Raw genomic sequence first — 18431 nt, forward strand, 5'->3', positions numbered from 1 at the left:
AAAAAAAAAACAATAAAGTACACTCTGTGTAGTCAAAAGGTGGCCTAGAAGCACACCCCGTACCCAGTTCTTGATTTCTCAATGCTGGTCTCTACCAAAAAGAAGAAAACCTCCTTGAAGAAAAGACTGATTCCTGGTAGGATAAGGAAAGTTATAAGATGAAACTGTAATCTCTTTTGTACCAGAAAGTTGTGCCCACAGTGTGACGGTGATGTTAAAAGGGACAAAGAAGCTGGAAGGAGCTCCCCTGAGCCCAACCTGGGAAGATTTAAGCATCACAATGAATGGCCCACTTATATATTTAAATGTGCATTATTCCATACTGACATATATTAATAAAAAATGAGTGAACAATCCGTTGGGAAACTTACTTCCCAAGTAGAATGCCAACTAATAAATGTGGGAAGACTGTTGGGATTTGAAAATCATCAGTGGTGGCTAAAACTATGGGGTGAAATACTGATGTGGATCAGTATATTCACGCAGTTTCAAAACATCTTCTGAATAATTACATACTAAAAATAAAGGGAAATAAAACAACAGGCCCAACATGGAGTCCCTTATGTTAAGTCCTATGTCACCAAACCAAGACTTCATTACAGTTTGGCTCTCCCAAAAATGGAACCGTAAACCATCAGGATCTCCTGATCAGCACTAGTCAGGTACTTTGCCTGATGGACTCCAGCCATCTCCTGAAGGAAAGTGACCTTGTAGGAACCAACCCACTTTTTGCCTAGGATGACTTCTTTGTCCCAACTTCCTTCTCCCTTATAAAAGTATTTCATTTTGTTTTTTAAGATTTTATTTATTTGACAGAGAGACAGCAAGAGAGGTAACACAGCAGAGGGGGTGGGAGAGGGAGAAGCAGGATTCCCGCCGAGCAGGGAGCCCGATGCGGGGCTCGATCCCAGGACTCTGGGATCATGACCTGAGCCGAATGCAGACACTTAACAACTGGGCCACCCCGGCGCCCCAAAAGTATTTCATTTTGTACAGCTCCTTGGAGTTCCCTTCTATCTGCCAGATTAGATGCTGCCCGATTTGAATCAATTTTTGCTCAAATAAACTCTTAAATGTTACAAAAAATAAAGGGAAATAGTAATTCTTAAGTCAAGAACACAAACATACAGAAGTGACTGAAGTTACTATCTGTATTGGTAAACATGGACACCATGTGCCTCCTGATATGAAGTACTATGAAAGATACAGTATCACTTCTGTGATTTCAGTGTAAACAATGCAGAAGGAAAATATCATTAGGAAACATCAGAGAAACAGATGGAAATTCTACAAAATTCATGACCTATCATATCCAAGGAATTCAAAGGCTAATTAACTTTCATTAAAGGAGTGGAGAGCAATGACAACAAAATGCCTCATGCCGTTCTGGGTTTGGCCATGGACCCCTAAAGACACCAAGGGGCAATATTAGGACAAATGGTAATATTTGAACATGCCCTGTGGATTACATAATAGTATTTTACCAATACTGAATTTCCTGATTATGATAATATTCTGATAATATAAGATGTGCCCTTAGGAAGCATGCACTGAAGCATTCACTTGTACAGAGGCAATATATTTACCCATTAATTCAAATTGTTCAGAAATCCACATAAGCACATGTATGCGGGGAGAGACTAATAAAACAAAAGATGCAAAACAAACAATTGTTTAATCTGGGTAGAATTTATACAAGAGTATTTTGTACTATTCTTGTACTTACTGTAAGTTTAAAGCTGAAAAATTTAAAAATTCAAAAATCAATACGTTTTACCACTTCATACAAAATGGTATCATAGGGCACCTGGGTGGCTCAGTTGGTTAAGCGACTGCCTTCGGCTCAGGTCATGATCCTGGAGTCCTGGGATCGAGTCCCACATCAGGCTCCCTGCTCAGCGGGGAGTCTGCTTCTCCCTCTGACCCTCCCCACTCTCATGCTCTCTCTATCTCATTCTATCTCTCAAATAAATAAATAAAATCTTTAAAAAAAATGGTATCATAATCAACTCAGATGATGCATAAAATATAATTTGATGCTAATTCACCCATTCTTTGGCTTTAAAAAAAAAAAACAAAAAACCACAAAGTATAGAATGGATTTTCCTTAAACATTGAAAAAATTCTACAACACACGCCATACATATGATGTTAATATTTCACCCAAGATCAGAGACAAAAGAAAAATAATTGGGATCTCCTGGCCTTCAACATTACGGAAACTACCTAGTGTTGTATGGCAAGAAAAAATGTATACGTATATGCATTAGAAAGGAAGAAATAGATTGTTCTTTCACCTCTTTAAAATACATGCCAGACACATCATCCATACCAGCCCTAATGTGAACAGTCTTAATGTTGGGACTCCTCCCTCTCCTGTGTTTTTCTTCACCGCTGTCCTGCTTTTCTCTTTTCCACAGAACCTATTCCCTTCTAACATGCTATGGAAGTTAGGAACATTGCTGTTTTCTCACCCAGAATGTAGGTTCTACGAGGGCAAAATTCTTTTGGTGTTTTGTGCATTTCATATACCTAAAAGAGTCCAAGACTCATATAAGATATACAATAAATGATTTTTTGGAGCACTAAATGTCACCTTTTGTGACATTTGTAAGAATCCACTCTGCTACTTATCCTAACTTTACTAATTCACTACCACCCTCCCTTCAGGCTCAGTACCCTGAGTGCACTCAAGAATGGAGAAGAATCCTATTTTGGAGACAAAATTTTCAAGGTGATTAAGAATCCAACAAAGCCATGTGCTCAATTTCCTTCTCTTTTTAGATTTCAGTGTACTCTGCTCACCTACACTAGGCATTAAACTCCCTCCCTGCTCAAGGACAGGATTCCCATCTCAGTCACCCAGGTGCCCCACTCCTCACAGTGTGCCCAGAACACACTAAGTGGTCATGTAGATGAAGGATGGAGGTCTCAGGAGAACCCTGCTGAGCCCAGCAGCAAGTGAACATACTAAGACTGTATGGAAAAACCTTGAAGTTGAGGGAACAAATCCTCAGATGTCCTTCATCTAGTGGAAAATGCATCACTCCTGCTTTGGGACAAACTGGGGTCAGCATCCCAGGCATGCAAAGGAGAACCTTTGATAAAAACCAAGATGCTTCCAGAGGGGGTTTCTCCAACTCTCTTGAACCCAAGGCTCAGTCACAAGTATGACCACAGCTACGATACACCCTCCAGAGAGAGCACAGAAGAGGGCAGGGGGCTCTGAGTCAACTCTCCTTTCTGAAGGACAGGAAACTGCACACTATCCAAACAAAAGCTCTTATTAACTCAGCAAGAAGTGCAGCCACACTGTGTGTACCACAAAAAAGGTGCATGCCCACTATGAAAATGTGAACTGTGTAGTCTTTTAAAGGCGCTGAGGAAAGCTCCAAGTGAGGAAATGATCACTTTCTATTTTTCTGTACATTTTTAACCCATTAACATTATCTTGTGTACCCTGAAAACTAGTCTTGAAGGGAAGTCCACAGGATGAATGTAAAATGACCACAGCCAGTGTGGGCACACAGGGAATGGCAAGTTCACGGTGGCAACTGTGAGGCCCACACAAACCCGACACCCACATGTCCACAACCAGCATCCCCTGTTCAAATCCCTGGCGCTTCATTTATTCGTTTTTTTACATCATCATTTGTTTATTGCTAACGTGAATTCAAAGCAAGTATGCAGTTGCCTTTGCACTAAGAGGAACTCAGGGAGTCCAGACACAACTGCCACCATCAAATCTTAATCTTCAGAGAACAGCACTGGCACGAGGTTGGCCTGAAGGCACTGAGATGCCGCCAGTTTTGAGGTGTTCCATACTCAAGTAGCGCAACTGTCACTTCCAGGTTTCTTCTGAAGTCATCACTGGGATCCTTCCCGTCAGGTTTCTCTCCCACTCGGCAGTGGATGAACACACATCCTTCACTGATACGCTTCAGCCCCTCTCGTACGACCGGTTCAGCCTGCACGCAGTCAGGGCAGCAGCTCTTCCCCCCGGCGTCCTTAGAGCCAGTGAAGTAGGCGAAGATGGTCTTGTCGTGGTGCTGCCCCACGGCCCGGCGGAACCCCTCCAAGCCGGACACGCTCACCTCCTCGCAGCCCGCCATCGGGAGGGCGCGCCGTGCTCGGCCGGCAGGGGCCCCGGGAGGCGTGGCCACAGGCTGGCACTTTATTTTGAAACGGAACTTCACACAACCATTTGTAAGATCAGACAGTGAGAATACTGTGTTTGTTTTTCTGGGCTTAATTATGAATTTACCCCAGCAGAGTGTTTTATTTCACTGGTTTTAGCAGTAATTCAACCCCTAGAAAGCTGTGGAGGGGGGACTTGAGAATGCACAGTCCTCTACATGGGATTAACCTGTGAAACCCCAAGAATAGGAAGGAATTAGGCCCCAACTGAGAAGGCCACACCCACACCATCAGGGGAAAAATACAGAAGACAAAAGAGCAGAATGGAATCAAAAAGTGACGGAGAACAGCAGGCATTTAAAAACCACACAAACAAGTTTTACTTAAAAATATCAAAGCCTTAAACAGTCTGGAGGGAGCATGTTTTAATGTGGCTGTTGTATGCAGATCCTTCAGACAACATCAGAAGCAAGTGGCATGTGATGTTATTTTCAGAATTCTAACTTCTTCTAAGTTCAAGTATCTCATGACTCAGCCTTCATATTTCTCACAAAGAATGATGCTCCTTGAGGGTAGAGATGTGGAACAAGGCTTCCAGCAAATGTCTGTAGAGCTGCCCTCACTGTCCAAGCTTCTGGATATGGGACAGCAGTGCACACACATAAAAACAAAGGGCTGAGACCCTTTCTCTCAAACATTCCCCCACCAAAATAATGAAACTGATGAAAAACTAATAGGTTTGGCAGGGAAATCTGAAAGAGTTTGTGAAGACATTTGTTTTTTCAATTTAGAGTCTAGGTTTCCATCCCCTTCTTTTTATTCTTCTTTTAAAAATAATGCTAAGATGGCTTTCTAAGTGTCAACCAAGGAGCAGATCGGTGGCCGGAGGTCTTTGTAAGTGCACAGTACCCACTGTCCGTCTCCCACATGCTTCTCATGGGCACATTAAGGCCCACGCTGTGTCCCATTCCATCTGACTCTTGACATAACAGTAAGTGCTGACCTGTCCACAGGTTTTCTCACAGCAATGACATCGATGTGGTTCCTGATCATTACGAATTCTCAGATGGTAAGTAAGAGTCTTCTTCCGGCTAAAGACTCCTCAGTAGTTGCGTTCAGAATGTGTTTCCCCAGGGCTTTCTCTGATGTTGACAGAGGTGGACCCATGGGTGACCTGCCTTCTCGAAATTTTCTCCAGTATGAATCCAATGATAAGTGGGGGCAGAGCCGTGGCTGGAGGCTTTCTCGTGTTCACTGCATCACAGGCGTCATCTCCAGTGTGACTACTCATGTGTTTGAAGAGCCAACAAAAATTCTTTACACTGAAAGGGTTTTGGTTTTTGATTTTCTTCCTCCAGTGTGGATCCCCTTATGAAGGACAAAAGAGGAGCAGGAGCAGTGGGTGAAGGCCTTTCCAAATTCACGGCACTGAGGGGGCTTCTCTCAAGTATGAACCCGCTGGTGCTGCAGGAGGTGTGACCTGCGTTTGAAGGCCTTCCCACACTCCAGACACTTGTATGGCGTCTCCCCCGTGTGGATGATGGAGTGCTGAATGAGGTACGTGCTCCGATGAAAGGCTTTCCCACACTGGGCACACTCATAGGGCTTCTCCCCAGTGTGAACCCGCTGGTGCTGCATGAGTTCTGAGCTGCATCGGAAGGCCTTCCCACACTCCATGCACTCGTAGGGCTTCTCTCCAGTGTGGATGATGTAGTGCTGAATCAGGTGTGCTCTGTTGCTGAAAGATTTCTCACATTCTTTGCACTCAAAGGGCTTTTCTCCGGTGTGGGTCCTGTTATGCCGAATAAAAGTAGAGCGGTGGGTGAAGGCCTTTCGACACTTACTACACTCGTAGGGCTTCTCTCCAGTGTGAATCGGATGGTGCTGCATGAGGTAGGACCTGCGTTTGAAGGCCTTCCCACACTCCATGCACTTGTATGGTTTCTCCCCGGTGTGAATGAGGTAGTGCCGAATAAGGGTTGAGCTCTGGCTAAAGGCTTTCCCACACGCATTGCATTCATAGGGCTTCATTCCAGTGTGAACCCGCTGATGTCGAACAAGGTACCACTTTCGGCTAAAACCTTTCCCACACTGCTTGCATTTGTAGAGATTATTCCCTGCATGAATCATGTGGCCTTTACCTGGTCCCTGTGGGTCACATTCACGGAGAACGTGTCCCTGAGAGTGCAGACTATCATCTGTCCCCAAACCGTCATCTTCAAGGCTCATTCTCCCAAGATGGGTCTCCTTTAGAGCATCTGTCCCAGGCTTCAGTTGACCTTTCTGCATTTCCAAAAGCCCTTCCCAATCCCTGGCGTGCGCCAACCTGGAGTCCCTTGAAGATCCCTGAGTCAGGCTTCCCTGGAGCAAGGCTCCCTCAGACAAAACCAGCTGAGAAGTGCTTGGGTCCCTGGTCTGAAGTTTTGCACCGTCACCTGCAGAGAAGCCAACACAGAGAGGGGAACTTTTAGTGACTCAATACAGAAGAAACAAATTCAACACTTCAGTGGGAAACTGAGGATGAAACAGTACCCTGGGATTGCTGTGTTCCACAGCTCTGTATCCTGGGTTTCCAAGGACTGTCTCTGGTCCTTGTACCCTTGACACCATTAAAGGGAAAATCCAGAGGACAGGCTGGACCAGGGAACCGAGGATCTGGAGTGGAAACCCCTCCTCACAGTCCAGAGGAGAGGAGGGAGGACATAACACTGTCTGTGGGGTATTTGCTTCAAGAATTGATGTCTCTTGGTGTTAAGAGAGTACACAGAAGTGGCACCGAACAGGACTGGGACGAAAAAGAGGTCATCTTCCCAGAAGTGTCCCATGAGCTAGGTCCTAATGGAGAATCAGAATTGCCAGAGAGAGAAAGAGGAAGGGAGCACTGGGTTGGAATGGGAGGAGCAAGTATGAGTAGAGTCACTCCTGGAGAGTGCTGAACAATTAAAGGAAGAAAGGGCCCCAGATGCCTGGTGAAGCCAACAATGAAGTGGGATCACCATAAAAGGAAGAGAATTAAGACTGAAGAAGAGGGATGGAGGGACACTCAGGGACAAATGGTATAAAAGACAAGCTTCTGCTCTGCTGGGAGGCATCATGTTGTGGTTAAGAGGGCTCTGGAGCCAGAAAGCCATTGGTCCAGTCCTGCCTCTACCAAGTGAGTGATCTTGAACAGGTTACTTTTTTCTTCAAAGCATGATTTCCTCATCTGAGAGACTAGGAGACTCCATCTCATTCATGTTCTCCATGAATGTGACCAAGAGGTCACTAAGAGTTTCACAAAGAAGTTCAGAGGCACTGGTTCCTTGCATGCTGAAGGCTCCCATGACTCCACCTGACCAGCTGTCCCCTCCTACCTGAGCAGGTGCTACGGGAGAGGCCTCTCTTTCCTGTCCATAGCTCCTGCCCGTGCTCCAGTAGATGGGTCAACTCTGGTTTGGGAACCGGATGCCCTGTTGATGGAGAAAGAAATAGGTCATGGTGTATGAGAAGAAAGCAGTATCTCCATCCCCTCTGGGACTTCATGGCAGGGACAAGAACTGAATGAAGCTGTGGAGAAAATGCTGACCTATGACCTGGAAACCAACTGCACAAATCCCATTCCTGGGCTGCAACTGCCATAGAGGGTGGTGCTGTCTGTCCAGACAACATCAGTGTCCTTGAACCTCATCGACAGAAGCCAATCCTACTCAGGGGCACACCACTTTCACACACAGCCATGAGACCCTGGGAAGGGGGCCCCTCCTTCCAGAAGGGATTCTGTAATTAATCTAAGTCACTGTTCTCAAACACCCTGTACTTCAGAACCACTTAGGGATGCTTGATTCCAACCTCAAACCAAAAGAAACAAAACTGCTTGGGGTGAGGCCTAGCCAACAGTATTTCTGGCTCTCCCTAGGGAATTCTCTCTCCCAGAGAGAACTAAAAACTGCCAGGGCAGAAAGTGGTGAATGGCATCTCCGATCACTGGTAATCTGAGAGAGGCAGGTGACCTGAGCTGAAGACAAAGCCTTTATTCCAATGTGAGGGGAGGCTGAACAAGGGGGCTGCTTCCTCAGTCCTTCCTGCAGCACCCCACAGGCCCAAAAGGGAGCCAGCCTGAGGAACAGGGAGATGCCTGGTCCAGGGAGAGGAGCAGAGAGAACCTTCACATCACTGAGGATAGAACTAGGTGGCTGCAACCTTCAACCTGGGGGCCAGCCCCACCCTGGGGCTTCTCATTAGGTGAGATGGGAGATTTCCTTCAGGGGAAGCTGGTTTCAAGCTTGCTTTTTTGTTTCGTGCAGCCAGACACAGCTCAACAGAGATAGGTGGGTTCTGTACAGAATTTCAAGGACTGAGGCACCAGGACCCACTGAAGTCTATCAGCTAGCAGATTCTGATCCTCAGCCCAGGACTCATTCGGACAAGTCTCGGTAACAGTCACCAATGTGTCCTACATGCCTGGCCCGGAGCTCAGGGAGGGGCAGGAGAAAAGGTGAACCAGACGTTCCTTTGGCTCTGCCAGGAGTTGAGCCCCCTCTCACCTCAGGGTCTCTTCTTGTACTGGTTCCTCCACCTGGAACCCCTCCTCCACCTCCCCTCCAAGCTTCAAGGCTCAGTTCCAATGTCACTTCCTGAGATGCCTTTTTTGAAGCACCCATGATGGATTATGACCACCTGGCTACATACGCCTAAGGTCCCCTAATATTTCTATGTATGACTCATCACAATTCATCTAAGAATTGACGTCTGCCTTCCCACCTGAACTCAGAGTGAACGGTCTGCATTCTCACACACACGGTGCCATTGTCACTGATGGCCTCTCTTTAACCGGCCCCACTTTTAATTTTTTTTTTTTTTTAAGATTTTATTTATTTATTTGACAGAGACAGAGACAGCGAGAGCAGGAACACAAGCAGGGGGAGTGGGAGAGGGAGAAGCAGGCTTCCTGCCGAGCAGCGAGCCCGATGCGGGGCTCGATCCCAGGACCCCGGGATCATGACCTGAGCCGAAGGCAGACGCCTAACGGCTGAGCCACCCAGACGCCCCCCCACTTTTAATTTTTGTTACGTATTTTGTTCTAAAAAGGAACTCTGTTTTGCTCTGGTAAATGAGCAAAGTCAAGTTCACTCTCCACAAATGGCAGGTTACCATCAAAACACAACAACGAGATCAAAGTAATGCCATCAGAGCCCTAGCAAGTTCATGTAGATAGTTCAGGACAGTGAGCTACAAGCTGTCCCTTCTGTTGAAGAGAAAAATTACCCACAATTAGGGCACATGAAATACTCAGCACTGTTCTGAGACTTTCTCTTGACACCAATCAGCCTTCCAGACCGAGGAGGTTAAAGGACTGGCTTTCTCAAGGTGTCCACCTCTGGCATTTTGTGCCATTCCTGTGCACTTTCTAAAGCATCTCCTACCTCAGTGGAGGACTGTGACCCAGGCCTCAGAAGAACAGGTGATGATCATGGAGACACCAGGGGTCTTTTTATAGCTACTATGTTGTTTAGGAAGATCCCATGGGGGGCACTGATGACAAATGCCATATGGGGATCTGCCTGACTCACCCTCTCTCCTGAGAACAGCCCATCACTCACAGCCCCGCTAATGGGCCCTGGACGCCTGGCCCAACCAGGCTCCTACGCAGTCTGGAATATGGAGGTCAGACGGCAGCTTGAGCGTGCTGGGTATTGGGGTGAGGGTTTGTGTTCAGAAGGAGGTTGTTTCTATTCCAATGATCCCTGACGGAGACCTGGTGGAGGGAGGCCAGGTAGGAAGAGAAGGAACCAGAAAACTGCAGGGTCTTCAGGGAAGAGGGAAGATAGCTGCTGTGACCTTCTTGATCAGCCAGGAATCAAGAAGGCTGGGTTACCCCACAGGGATGAGAGGTGAGCCCTTACCCAGTGAGACCAGAAGCCCACAAGTCTCCAGCATCACTTCCTGGTACAGGGCCCTCTGGTCCAGGTCCAGCTGTCCCCACTCTTCCTGGGTGAAGGTCACGGCCACATCCTTGAAGGTAACCAAAACCTGGAAAGTCAAACAGAGGTAATGATGTTGGCCTTGTGCTGTTGGGTGGGGTCAGAACCCTGTAACTCAGTCTCTGGTCAAGATGTAGAGAGACCCAGGCCTGCATCACTGAGGCCTCCTGAGGGCAGAGCTCTGTGCTGGGCTCAAGGGGGAGAGAGATGCAGCCTTTGGACATAATGCGATTATGGCTGAGCGAAGAACCTCCCCTGGGAAGCCGCTGGAGATGACAGACAGTAGCATTCCCATGAGGACGGTGGGGGCAGACAATAGGTGATCTGGGACATCAGAGGAATAGGGAAAATGATCATGATGTTAATTCCAACAATGAGAACTGCAGCAATAGCAGCCAAGTCTCCTTGGTCCTCCCCATGTGGCCGCCCCAGCTGAGGGCTTCACACACTGAGATAAAGTGATTAAAAATCCCCTGTTCTGGAGCCAGACTCCCAGGGACCAAATTAAGACTCTTGAATCTGACACTTGCCAGCTGTGACCATGGGGCGGACATCCCATCATTTCTCTAAGCCTTGATTTCCACATCAGTACAATAATCCTTCCTACTTCACCAGGCAGTTAAGTAAAGAGAAAATGTTCACATGGAAAACAGTGGAGTGCCTGGCCTGGAATGTGTTCAATGTATTTTGTGACTTTTACTGATCCTCCCACAGCCCATGAGGTCAATGCCACCATCACCTCCAGCAGCCTGAGGCTCAGGCAGCTCTAGAAAGTTGCCCACAATCTCACATTTAAGGAGCAGAGACAGGATCTGAACATCCAGCAAAAGACGACAGAATTACCAGAAAATAGGCAGGTGGAGGCCAGGGGCACCTTAACTAGAAATAAAACAGCCAGGAAAGGCTATTCTAAGCGGTGGCATGGATACACAGGAGGAATACGGACAGACAGCCCTGCAGGGACCTGGGGACAGGGCCTGGGATGGAAGTGCAAGGGCAAAGGCTGCAAAATGGGAAGGAGTTTGACAATTTCAGTACCACCCAGCTGGGTGCAGTGAGCAAGGGAAGAAGGGAAAGGGAGCACTGAGGTAAGTCTCAAGGGCAGATGGAGCAGGGCCCTGAGGGCCACGGTGAGGGTTGTGTGCATTTAATACAAGTATGATGGGAGCCCCTGAGGGGGAGACCCATTCACTCATTCAACCATTTATTGAGTACCTTTTACAAGCCTAGGCTGTTCTAGGTCTTGGCATAGGGCAGCAACAGGCGCTCACGATCCAGGGCTGGAAACAGATCCTAAACAAGCAACTAAAATCAGCAAGACAATGTCAGAGGGCCCTAAAGATTCCAAAGACAAGAAAACAGAGCAAGGAGACTACTTGTAGTCCACTTTACATGGGGCAACACGGAAGCCGTCTTTCAGGATGGCACACTGGAGTGGGTCTGAAATAAAGTGAGGGAGGGAGCCATGTGGATGGGAGTAAGACGAGTGCTGACAATGATCAAGGCTATGAAGAGGGTACTCGAGGTGACTGCTAGGGACTTAGCCGGATCCCCTTGTGCATTTGTGTCCAAAGGGACACCAACACTCCTGAACACTATCATCACTGACCGTTTGAATGGACTCACGTTTCAACTCTAACGGAATGTCTTAAACAAGAAAATAGATCCACTACTGTCAGGGGGAAGTCAGTTCCATTCGCTGTAAACGGAAAGATAAATTGCTTGGCCTTCCTGGCTCCCAGCCTGCCCTTCCACCTTTTCTGCCCTAGCACAGCAACAATTCCAAAAACCTACCGCCTCTCTTCCACCCCAGCCCTTAGCTTTAAAGGCTAGACGCCAGGAAGGTGCAAGGCTAGACTCCCGCTGTGCTGAGCCGAGAGAGCCGAGACCAACAGACTCAGGAAGCATCTCCGAGGAAAGAGCTCCCAGAGCGATGCTCCCGGGACCCTGCTGGACACCGGGGACACACACCACCCACAGACCCTTTCTAGTTCCCTCAACCCAGGACTCTATTTTACACCCGAGAACACGCAAGTCCAGCGCAGCGGGGGGACTCGCTCAAGGTCACGGCCTCGGCAAGGGGCGCGGCCGGAACCCACAGTGGGGTCTTGGGACTGCGGGTCGGGACACACGGTGTGGGGCGGGGGGGGGGGAGGGGGTTGTAGAAGCCACTCCTGACCCTTCCACACAGCATCCCACCGGTTGCCAGAAATGGGCGCTACCCCACGTAGCCCTCGACCTGCCTTCCGGAGCCGAGAGGGACCCACCCCGAGCGCCGAGAGGCAGCGGCAGGGGTGCGGCGAGGCGCAGGGTCACAGGGCACTGCCGCCCCGCACGCCCACTCACCTGCGCCGGGTCCACGGGTGGCGCCATCGGGCCGCGGGGACAGCAGGGCCGCACTAGGCCGCCGCGGGGCTCCCGCGGGCTTAGCCGGCCGTCCCCCAGGTTCCACAGAGATGCGGGCGAAGCCCCTCGCCTCCGTTCCCCGCTCCGGCCCGACGAGCCACCGGGAGCTCACCCGCATGCACCCACCAGTCGCGTCACAGCATACGCCCACTCGCGACACCGGAAGTCCCGCCCCCGCCAGCGGGGGCCCAGCAACGCCCCTTCGTGCGGCACAGCCTTCTGGGTAATGTAGTTTTTGTTCTGCCTCCGGCCCAACGAGGAATCCTCTGCTCTTTCTAGGAGCCAAGGACCCAGCGTCCAGGACGGGGACACTGGGCAAGGGTGTACAGAGGCTCCAAAGAAGAAGGGGGCAGCATCGGATACTCCTAAAGGGGACGCACCCGAAATTTCCCAAATTGCGTTTTCTGTATCTTTTTATTTTAGAAGTTTCTAATGGAGCAAACGGGCACGCTGTATTGTAAAATTTTTATTTATTTATTTATTTTATTTTATTTTAAAGATTTTATTTATTTATTTGACAGAGAGATAGACAGAAGAGCACAAGCAGAGGGAGTGGCAGAGGGAGAGGGAGAAGCAGGCTCTGCACTGAGCAGGGAACCCGATGCGGAACTCTATCCCAGGACCCCGAGATCATGACCTGAGCCGAAGGCAGTCGCTTAACGACTGAGCCACCCAGGCGCCCGTGAATTTTTTTTTTAAAGATTCTATTTATTTATTTGACACAGAGAGACACAGCGAGAGAGGGAACACAAGCAGGGACAGTAGGAGAGGGAGAAGCAGGCTTCCCGCTGAGCAGGGGAGCCAGATGGGGAGCTGGATCCCACCTGAACAGAAGGCAGACGCTTAAGGACTGAGCCACCCAGGTGCCCCTGTATTGTAAATTTTTAAAACCACATTTTCCTGCTGCCTCAACATCCTACAAACCGGCTGTGAGCACCCCATCCACGTGCCCGGGTATACCAGTGTGATAACAAGGTTAGTCCCCTATACAAATTCCTTTTCTTGTCCTTCCCTGTGATCTAGTGACATTCCAGTGTATTAATGAAATTCCCTCACGTCATTTGTCTGTGCACCCACCTTGACTCCCAATAATGACACTTGCCTACGGGTCCTTACTCTGTCTGTGGGCTCCATCCAGTTCCCTGGCTCCATCTGGCCTCCCATCTGGCCTCTTGTATGGGGTATGGTGCCTCCGTCTTCTAGGAGCTGTGAATGTAATGAATCCTTTAATTTCATATGCCACTGAGAGTATAATTTACACAGCCTTGTTGTAGTGTTGTTTAAAGACTCCACAAGGGGGACTTATTCCTGCATTCCCTGTATGAGGGAGTAACACAAGATATCATAATGTTATATCATAGTGTCACTTAGGTACAAAGTACCTTCACTCAGAGCTGCGAACTAATAAGCATTATCTTGTTGCTCTTCAAAGAGACTGAAGCTTTAGAGTCAACTTTGTGAGTTGGCTCAGGGTCAAGAGAGAAAAGACTTCACACAAGCCATTACTGGGATATTGGAGAGGAAAATGTTGTGTGTCCCTGAAACAGGTAGAGAATAGTGAAAAATTTGTTTTCTGTAAGATTTTAAATAAGCTTATGAAGTTCCTTCAAATTTTATGTGGAATATATAAGATAGATTTAATTTACCTAAAGTGAGAAGTTTGACATAAATTATAATTTTAAGATTATTATTATCCCAGTGTCTTTATATTTATTCTGCCCTTTCTATTAAAAATTATTCCCTTAAACTAAGGCAATATATTATAGATTCCATTCAGCAGAACAGGAATCCAAAGAAAAACCTGAATGTACACACTGCAATGTTAGTCATGAAATGCATGCTTTCCGTAGTTGGCAACCAACAAATATTATTGCTCTTCAACTATATGTTGATCAAAGCTTCAGTCATTTTTGTGGGCTTTGGTATGTGCAGTCAAGGGACAAGGAAGAAAGAATTCAGCTAGGGTCATGGCAAGGGAAATGTCAGAAGGAAACAGATGGGGTGCCTGGGTGGCTCAGTCAGTTAAACATCCAACTCTTGATTTCTGCTCAGGTCATCGTCTCAGGGTTGTGAGATTGAACCCCACATTGGGTTCTGCACTGGGCGTGGAGCCTGCTTAAGATTCTCTCTCTCCCTTCCCCTCTGCCCCTACCTCCCTAAAAAAAGAAGAAGCAGCAGCAGCAGAAGGGGCAAGATGATGTAGCATTTTGCCTGTTTCCCATGCAAAGAAATTCTTCCCTGCATGGATACATCTCAGTATTCCAACCCCAGCAATCTCACCTGTTTCTCCCCTCCTCCATATATTTCTAACTGAATTTCCTAACACAGATACTGCTATGGGCTGAATGTTTGTGTCCCCCTCAATTCATATGTTGAAAACCTAATGCCTAATGTGATGGTATTAAGAGATGGGACCTTAGGGAGGTGATTAGGTCATGAGGGCTCTGCCTTAGTAATGGAATTAGTACCCTTATAAAAGAGATCCTAGGGAGTTTCCTTGCCCCTTCCACCATGTGAGGACACAGTAAGAGGAAGGCTGTCTGTAAACCAGAAAGTGGGCTCTCAGTAGACACCAAATGTGCCAGCACCTTGATCTTGGACTTCCAACCTCCAGAACTGTGAGAAATTAAATTTCTGTTGTTTATAAGCTACTCGGTCTATGGTATTTCCTTATAGCAGCCCTAACAAACTAAGACAGATACAGTTAATTTTAAAATCTTAGACTTATCTGAAAAGAAGAGCCACGTGACAAATGTTTTTTCCTGCTGTGATAGTAGCTACTATGATCACAGTCTGAGCACATGTGCAAAGGGGGCATCTTATTCCTGAGATAAACATTCTGGGGCACCTGGGTGGCTTAGTGGTTTGAGTGTCCAACTCTTGGTTTCAGCTGGTGTCACCACCTCAGGGTTCTGAGATTGAGCCTTGCATCAGGCTCCACACTCAGCGGGGAGTCAGCTTGAGGATTCTCTCTCCCTCTCCCTTTGCCTCTCCCCCAACTCACGTGCTCGCTCTAAAATAAATATATTTAAAAAAAACACCTGCTCCTCTCTCTCTGCCCCTCCGCCACCCTCCCCCTACTCACTCTCTCTCTAAAAAACCAAAACAAAAAACATGGTTGTTGTTTGAGGATGATGTTAGTGATCCAAATAATTATTCTGGAAATTGCTAAATAGAGCAAAGGTATCAAGCTCTTTCTTCCCTTTTTGGTACTGAATAGAAGTAACTGAATAGAAGGTAACTGAATAGAAGATTATGGAAAATTCTTTATGCTTCTTTAGAATTTCTAGCTAATAAATGCAGAAATAGCAGTAGAAGTAGGATACAGATGTGTTTCAATAGTACATGAAATAATCAACTACCCAATGATGATCATTGCATGCTGACAATGTATAAGATGCATGGAGAATGGTATTGGATAGAGAACACTAATAACATTAGGACTCATCACAAAAGAGAGACACCCTTACATCAGAGCAGACTTACTTGAGGCAGTCACAATTTCTCAGCACTGTGTGTAGAGTTTTATGGCCAAAGGCTGAATCTGGGTTTTGAACTTGTTTGGATGGCAAGACTATTAACGGAAATTGGGGTTGTTGGAATATGAGCTCAAGGTGCATTTGAGACATTCAAGTGGAGACATTGGATTGAGAATTTAGGAGGGCATTTGGAACAGACTCAGGATCTTAGTTGGATATGGGCACTTAGTGGCTGGCTAGTTAGCCTGAAGGATGATTAGAGGGAAGAGGCCACAACTTGACAGTGAAGCCAATTCATTTGTTTGATGGCTGCAGCTGCCTCTGCAGTCAGATGTGAAATAGACAAGACTAAATATCATATTTGTATTTAGAGGACACGAAGGTCAGACAGACACAGTGCAAGGGAATGCCTTTAAGTCTGATAGACAAAGAGGAGGACAAATAAATGAATGGAGAATGTGGAAAAGGGTGGGATGCAGAGTATAATACAGACAGTAATTTCAAGGAGAAGAAATATCTTTTTTCCTGAGTCATGAAGACAGTCTACAAGAAAATATATGATATTATTTTTTGTTATGGTTAATACTATTGCATCAATAATTCTAAAATCTATTTTGTCTAAGTGTTGCTAACCTGGCTTTATTTTCACTTCCATTTGCATGGCAAATGCTTTTTCATCCCTTCACTTTCTTTTTTTAAAGATTATTTATTTATTTATTTATTTGTCAGAGAGAGAGGAAACACAAGCAGGGAGAGTGGGAGATGGAGAAGCAGCCTCCCCGCGGAGCAGGGAGCCCGATGCAGGGCTCGATCCCAGGACCCCATGATCATGACTCAAGCCGAAGGCAGACACTTAACCGACTGAGCCACCCAGGCACCCCTCATCCCTTCACTTTCAATCTGTAGATGTCTTTAGGTCTGAAGAGTCTCTTATAGGGAACATATAGATGGGCTCTTACTTTTTAATCCATTCTGTCACCCTACTTTTGATTGGAACATTTAATCCATTTACATTCAAAGTAATTATTGATAGGTATGTACTTATTCCCATTTTGTTACTTGTTTTATAGTTGTTTTGTTGTTTTTCTCTGTTCCTTTCTTCTCTTATGGTTTGCTGGCTTTTTTTTTTTTTTTTTTAAGATTTTTATTTATTACTTGACAGGGAGAGAGAGACAGTGAGAGAGGGAACACAAGCAGGGGGAGTGGGAGAGAGAGAAACAGGCTTCCACTGAGCAGGGAGCCCGATGCGGGGCTTGATCCCAGGACCCCAAGATCATGACCCGAGCAAAAGGCAGACGCTTAACTTACTGAGCCACCCAGGCACCTGTTTGCTGGCTTTCTTTAGTGATACACTTGGATCCCTTTCTCTTTACTTTTTGCATATCTGATTTGTGGTTACCATTAGTTTTATATATAACATCTTATGCGTATAGCAGTCTAAATTAAGTTGATGGTCATTTAAGTTTGAACCCATTTAAAAACACTAAATTTTGGGCGCCTGGGTGGCTCAGTTGGTTAAGCGACTGCCTTCGGCTCAGGTCATGATCCTGGAGTCCTGGGATCGAGTCCCACATCGGACTCCCTGCTCAGCAGGGAGTCTGCTTCTCCCTCTGACCCTCCCCCCTCTCATGCTCTCTCTATCTCATTGTCTCTCTCAAATAAATATATAAAATCTTTAAAAAAAAAAACACACTAAATTTTTACTCACTCCCCCTCATGTTTTAGGTGTATGGTATCATACTTTACATCCTTTTATTTTGTGAATCCCTTGATGATTTTTATAGATATACTTAATTTTACAGCTTTTATGCTTCCTACTTTTCTTACTCTTGCTTCTTTCCTTTCTACCCCTTTTAACATTTCTTGTAAGGCTGGTTTAGTGGTGATGAATTTCTTTAACTTTTGTTTGTCTGGGAAACTCTTTATCTGTCCTTCCATTCTGAATGATAGCCTTGTTTGGTAGACTATTCTTGGTTCAGGTTTTTTCTTTCAGCACTTTAAATATATCATGCCACCCCTTCTGGCCTGCAAAGCTTCTGCTAAAAAATCAGCTGATAGACTTATGGGATTTCCCTTGTTTATAACTGTTTTCTTTTCTCTTGTTGTTTTAAAATTTTTCTTTATCACTACTTTTTGCCATTTTAATTACTATGCATTTTGATGTGTACCTCCTTGGGTTGATTTTGTTGGGAGTCTCTCTGTGCCTCCTGGATCTCGATTTCTGTTTCTTTCTGAAGCTCAGGAAGTTCCTGACAAATCCAGAACAGCAAATTCTGATAAATGACTAAGCAACTTCAACAAATGGTCTAAGAATTAGACAATGAAGTGGTTTTAAGTTAGTAGGGACTAGACACATCTACTAAAGGTCATATATATCCATTTGGGATCTGATTGCCTTAAAGAACAGTTTAGGAAAACTGAGAGAATAGAGCACTGACAATATATCTTA

At 46.3% G+C, this 18431-nt stretch overlaps 2 protein-coding genes and 1 pseudogene across 4 annotated transcripts in view; 1 reads left to right on the top strand and 2 right to left on the bottom strand.

Moving 5' to 3' along the window:
- The window catches only part of LOC102739079 (zinc finger protein 586-like), a 37659-nt gene extending 32088 nt beyond the window's left edge, over positions 1-5571 (top strand). The window contains exon 5 of one of the 2 annotated variants that reach the window (XM_081807787.1): positions 5496-5571. The gene's annotated coding sequence lies outside the window, so the exon portion shown is untranslated. The remainder of the gene's footprint in view (positions 1-5495) is intronic. The other variant, XM_081807785.1, reaches the window with a different exon arrangement.
- On the bottom strand, positions 3397-4348 carry LOC102732168 (thioredoxin domain-containing protein 17 pseudogene; annotated as a pseudogene).
- On the bottom strand, positions 4494-13096 carry LOC102738771 (zinc finger protein 550). 2 transcript variants are annotated; one of them, XM_031027567.2, is made up of 4 exons: positions 12444-13096; positions 10020-10146; positions 7491-7586; positions 4494-6572 (listed from the first exon to the last, which is right to left on the bottom strand). In XM_031027567.2, exons 1-4 carry the CDS (start codon positions 12468-12470, stop codon positions 5581-5583), a joined length of 1242 nt encoding a protein of 413 aa, XP_030883427.1. In that variant the 5' UTR covers positions 12471-13096; the 3' UTR covers positions 4494-5580. The 2 variants fall into 2 exon arrangements, with proteins under 2 accessions (XP_030883427.1, XP_081663957.1); XM_081807831.1 differs by lacking the exons at positions 10020-10146; positions 12444-13096 and having other exon boundaries at positions 7491-7785.
- Between the last annotated feature and the right edge of the window lie 5335 nt (positions 13097-18431).

The sequence above is a fragment of the Leptonychotes weddellii genome, chromosome 16 (genome assembly GCF_054177405.1).
Source record: "Leptonychotes weddellii isolate Sample4059 chromosome 16, ASM5417740v2, whole genome shotgun sequence".
NCBI classification, from domain to species: domain Eukaryota; kingdom Metazoa; phylum Chordata; class Mammalia; order Carnivora; family Phocidae; genus Leptonychotes; species Leptonychotes weddellii.

Bases quoted from the DNA above. Each gene is read 5' to 3' on its own strand.
- LOC102738771 (XM_081807831.1), bottom strand. From the start codon at position 7,785: ATGTTGTCTGGACAGACAGCACCACCCTCTATGGCAGTTGCAGCCCAG. The intron at 6,573-7,490 runs GTAGGAGGGGAC...GCTTCTCTGCAG, and splicing joins CTCCCGTAGCACCTGCTCAG to GTGACGGTGCAAAACTTCAG.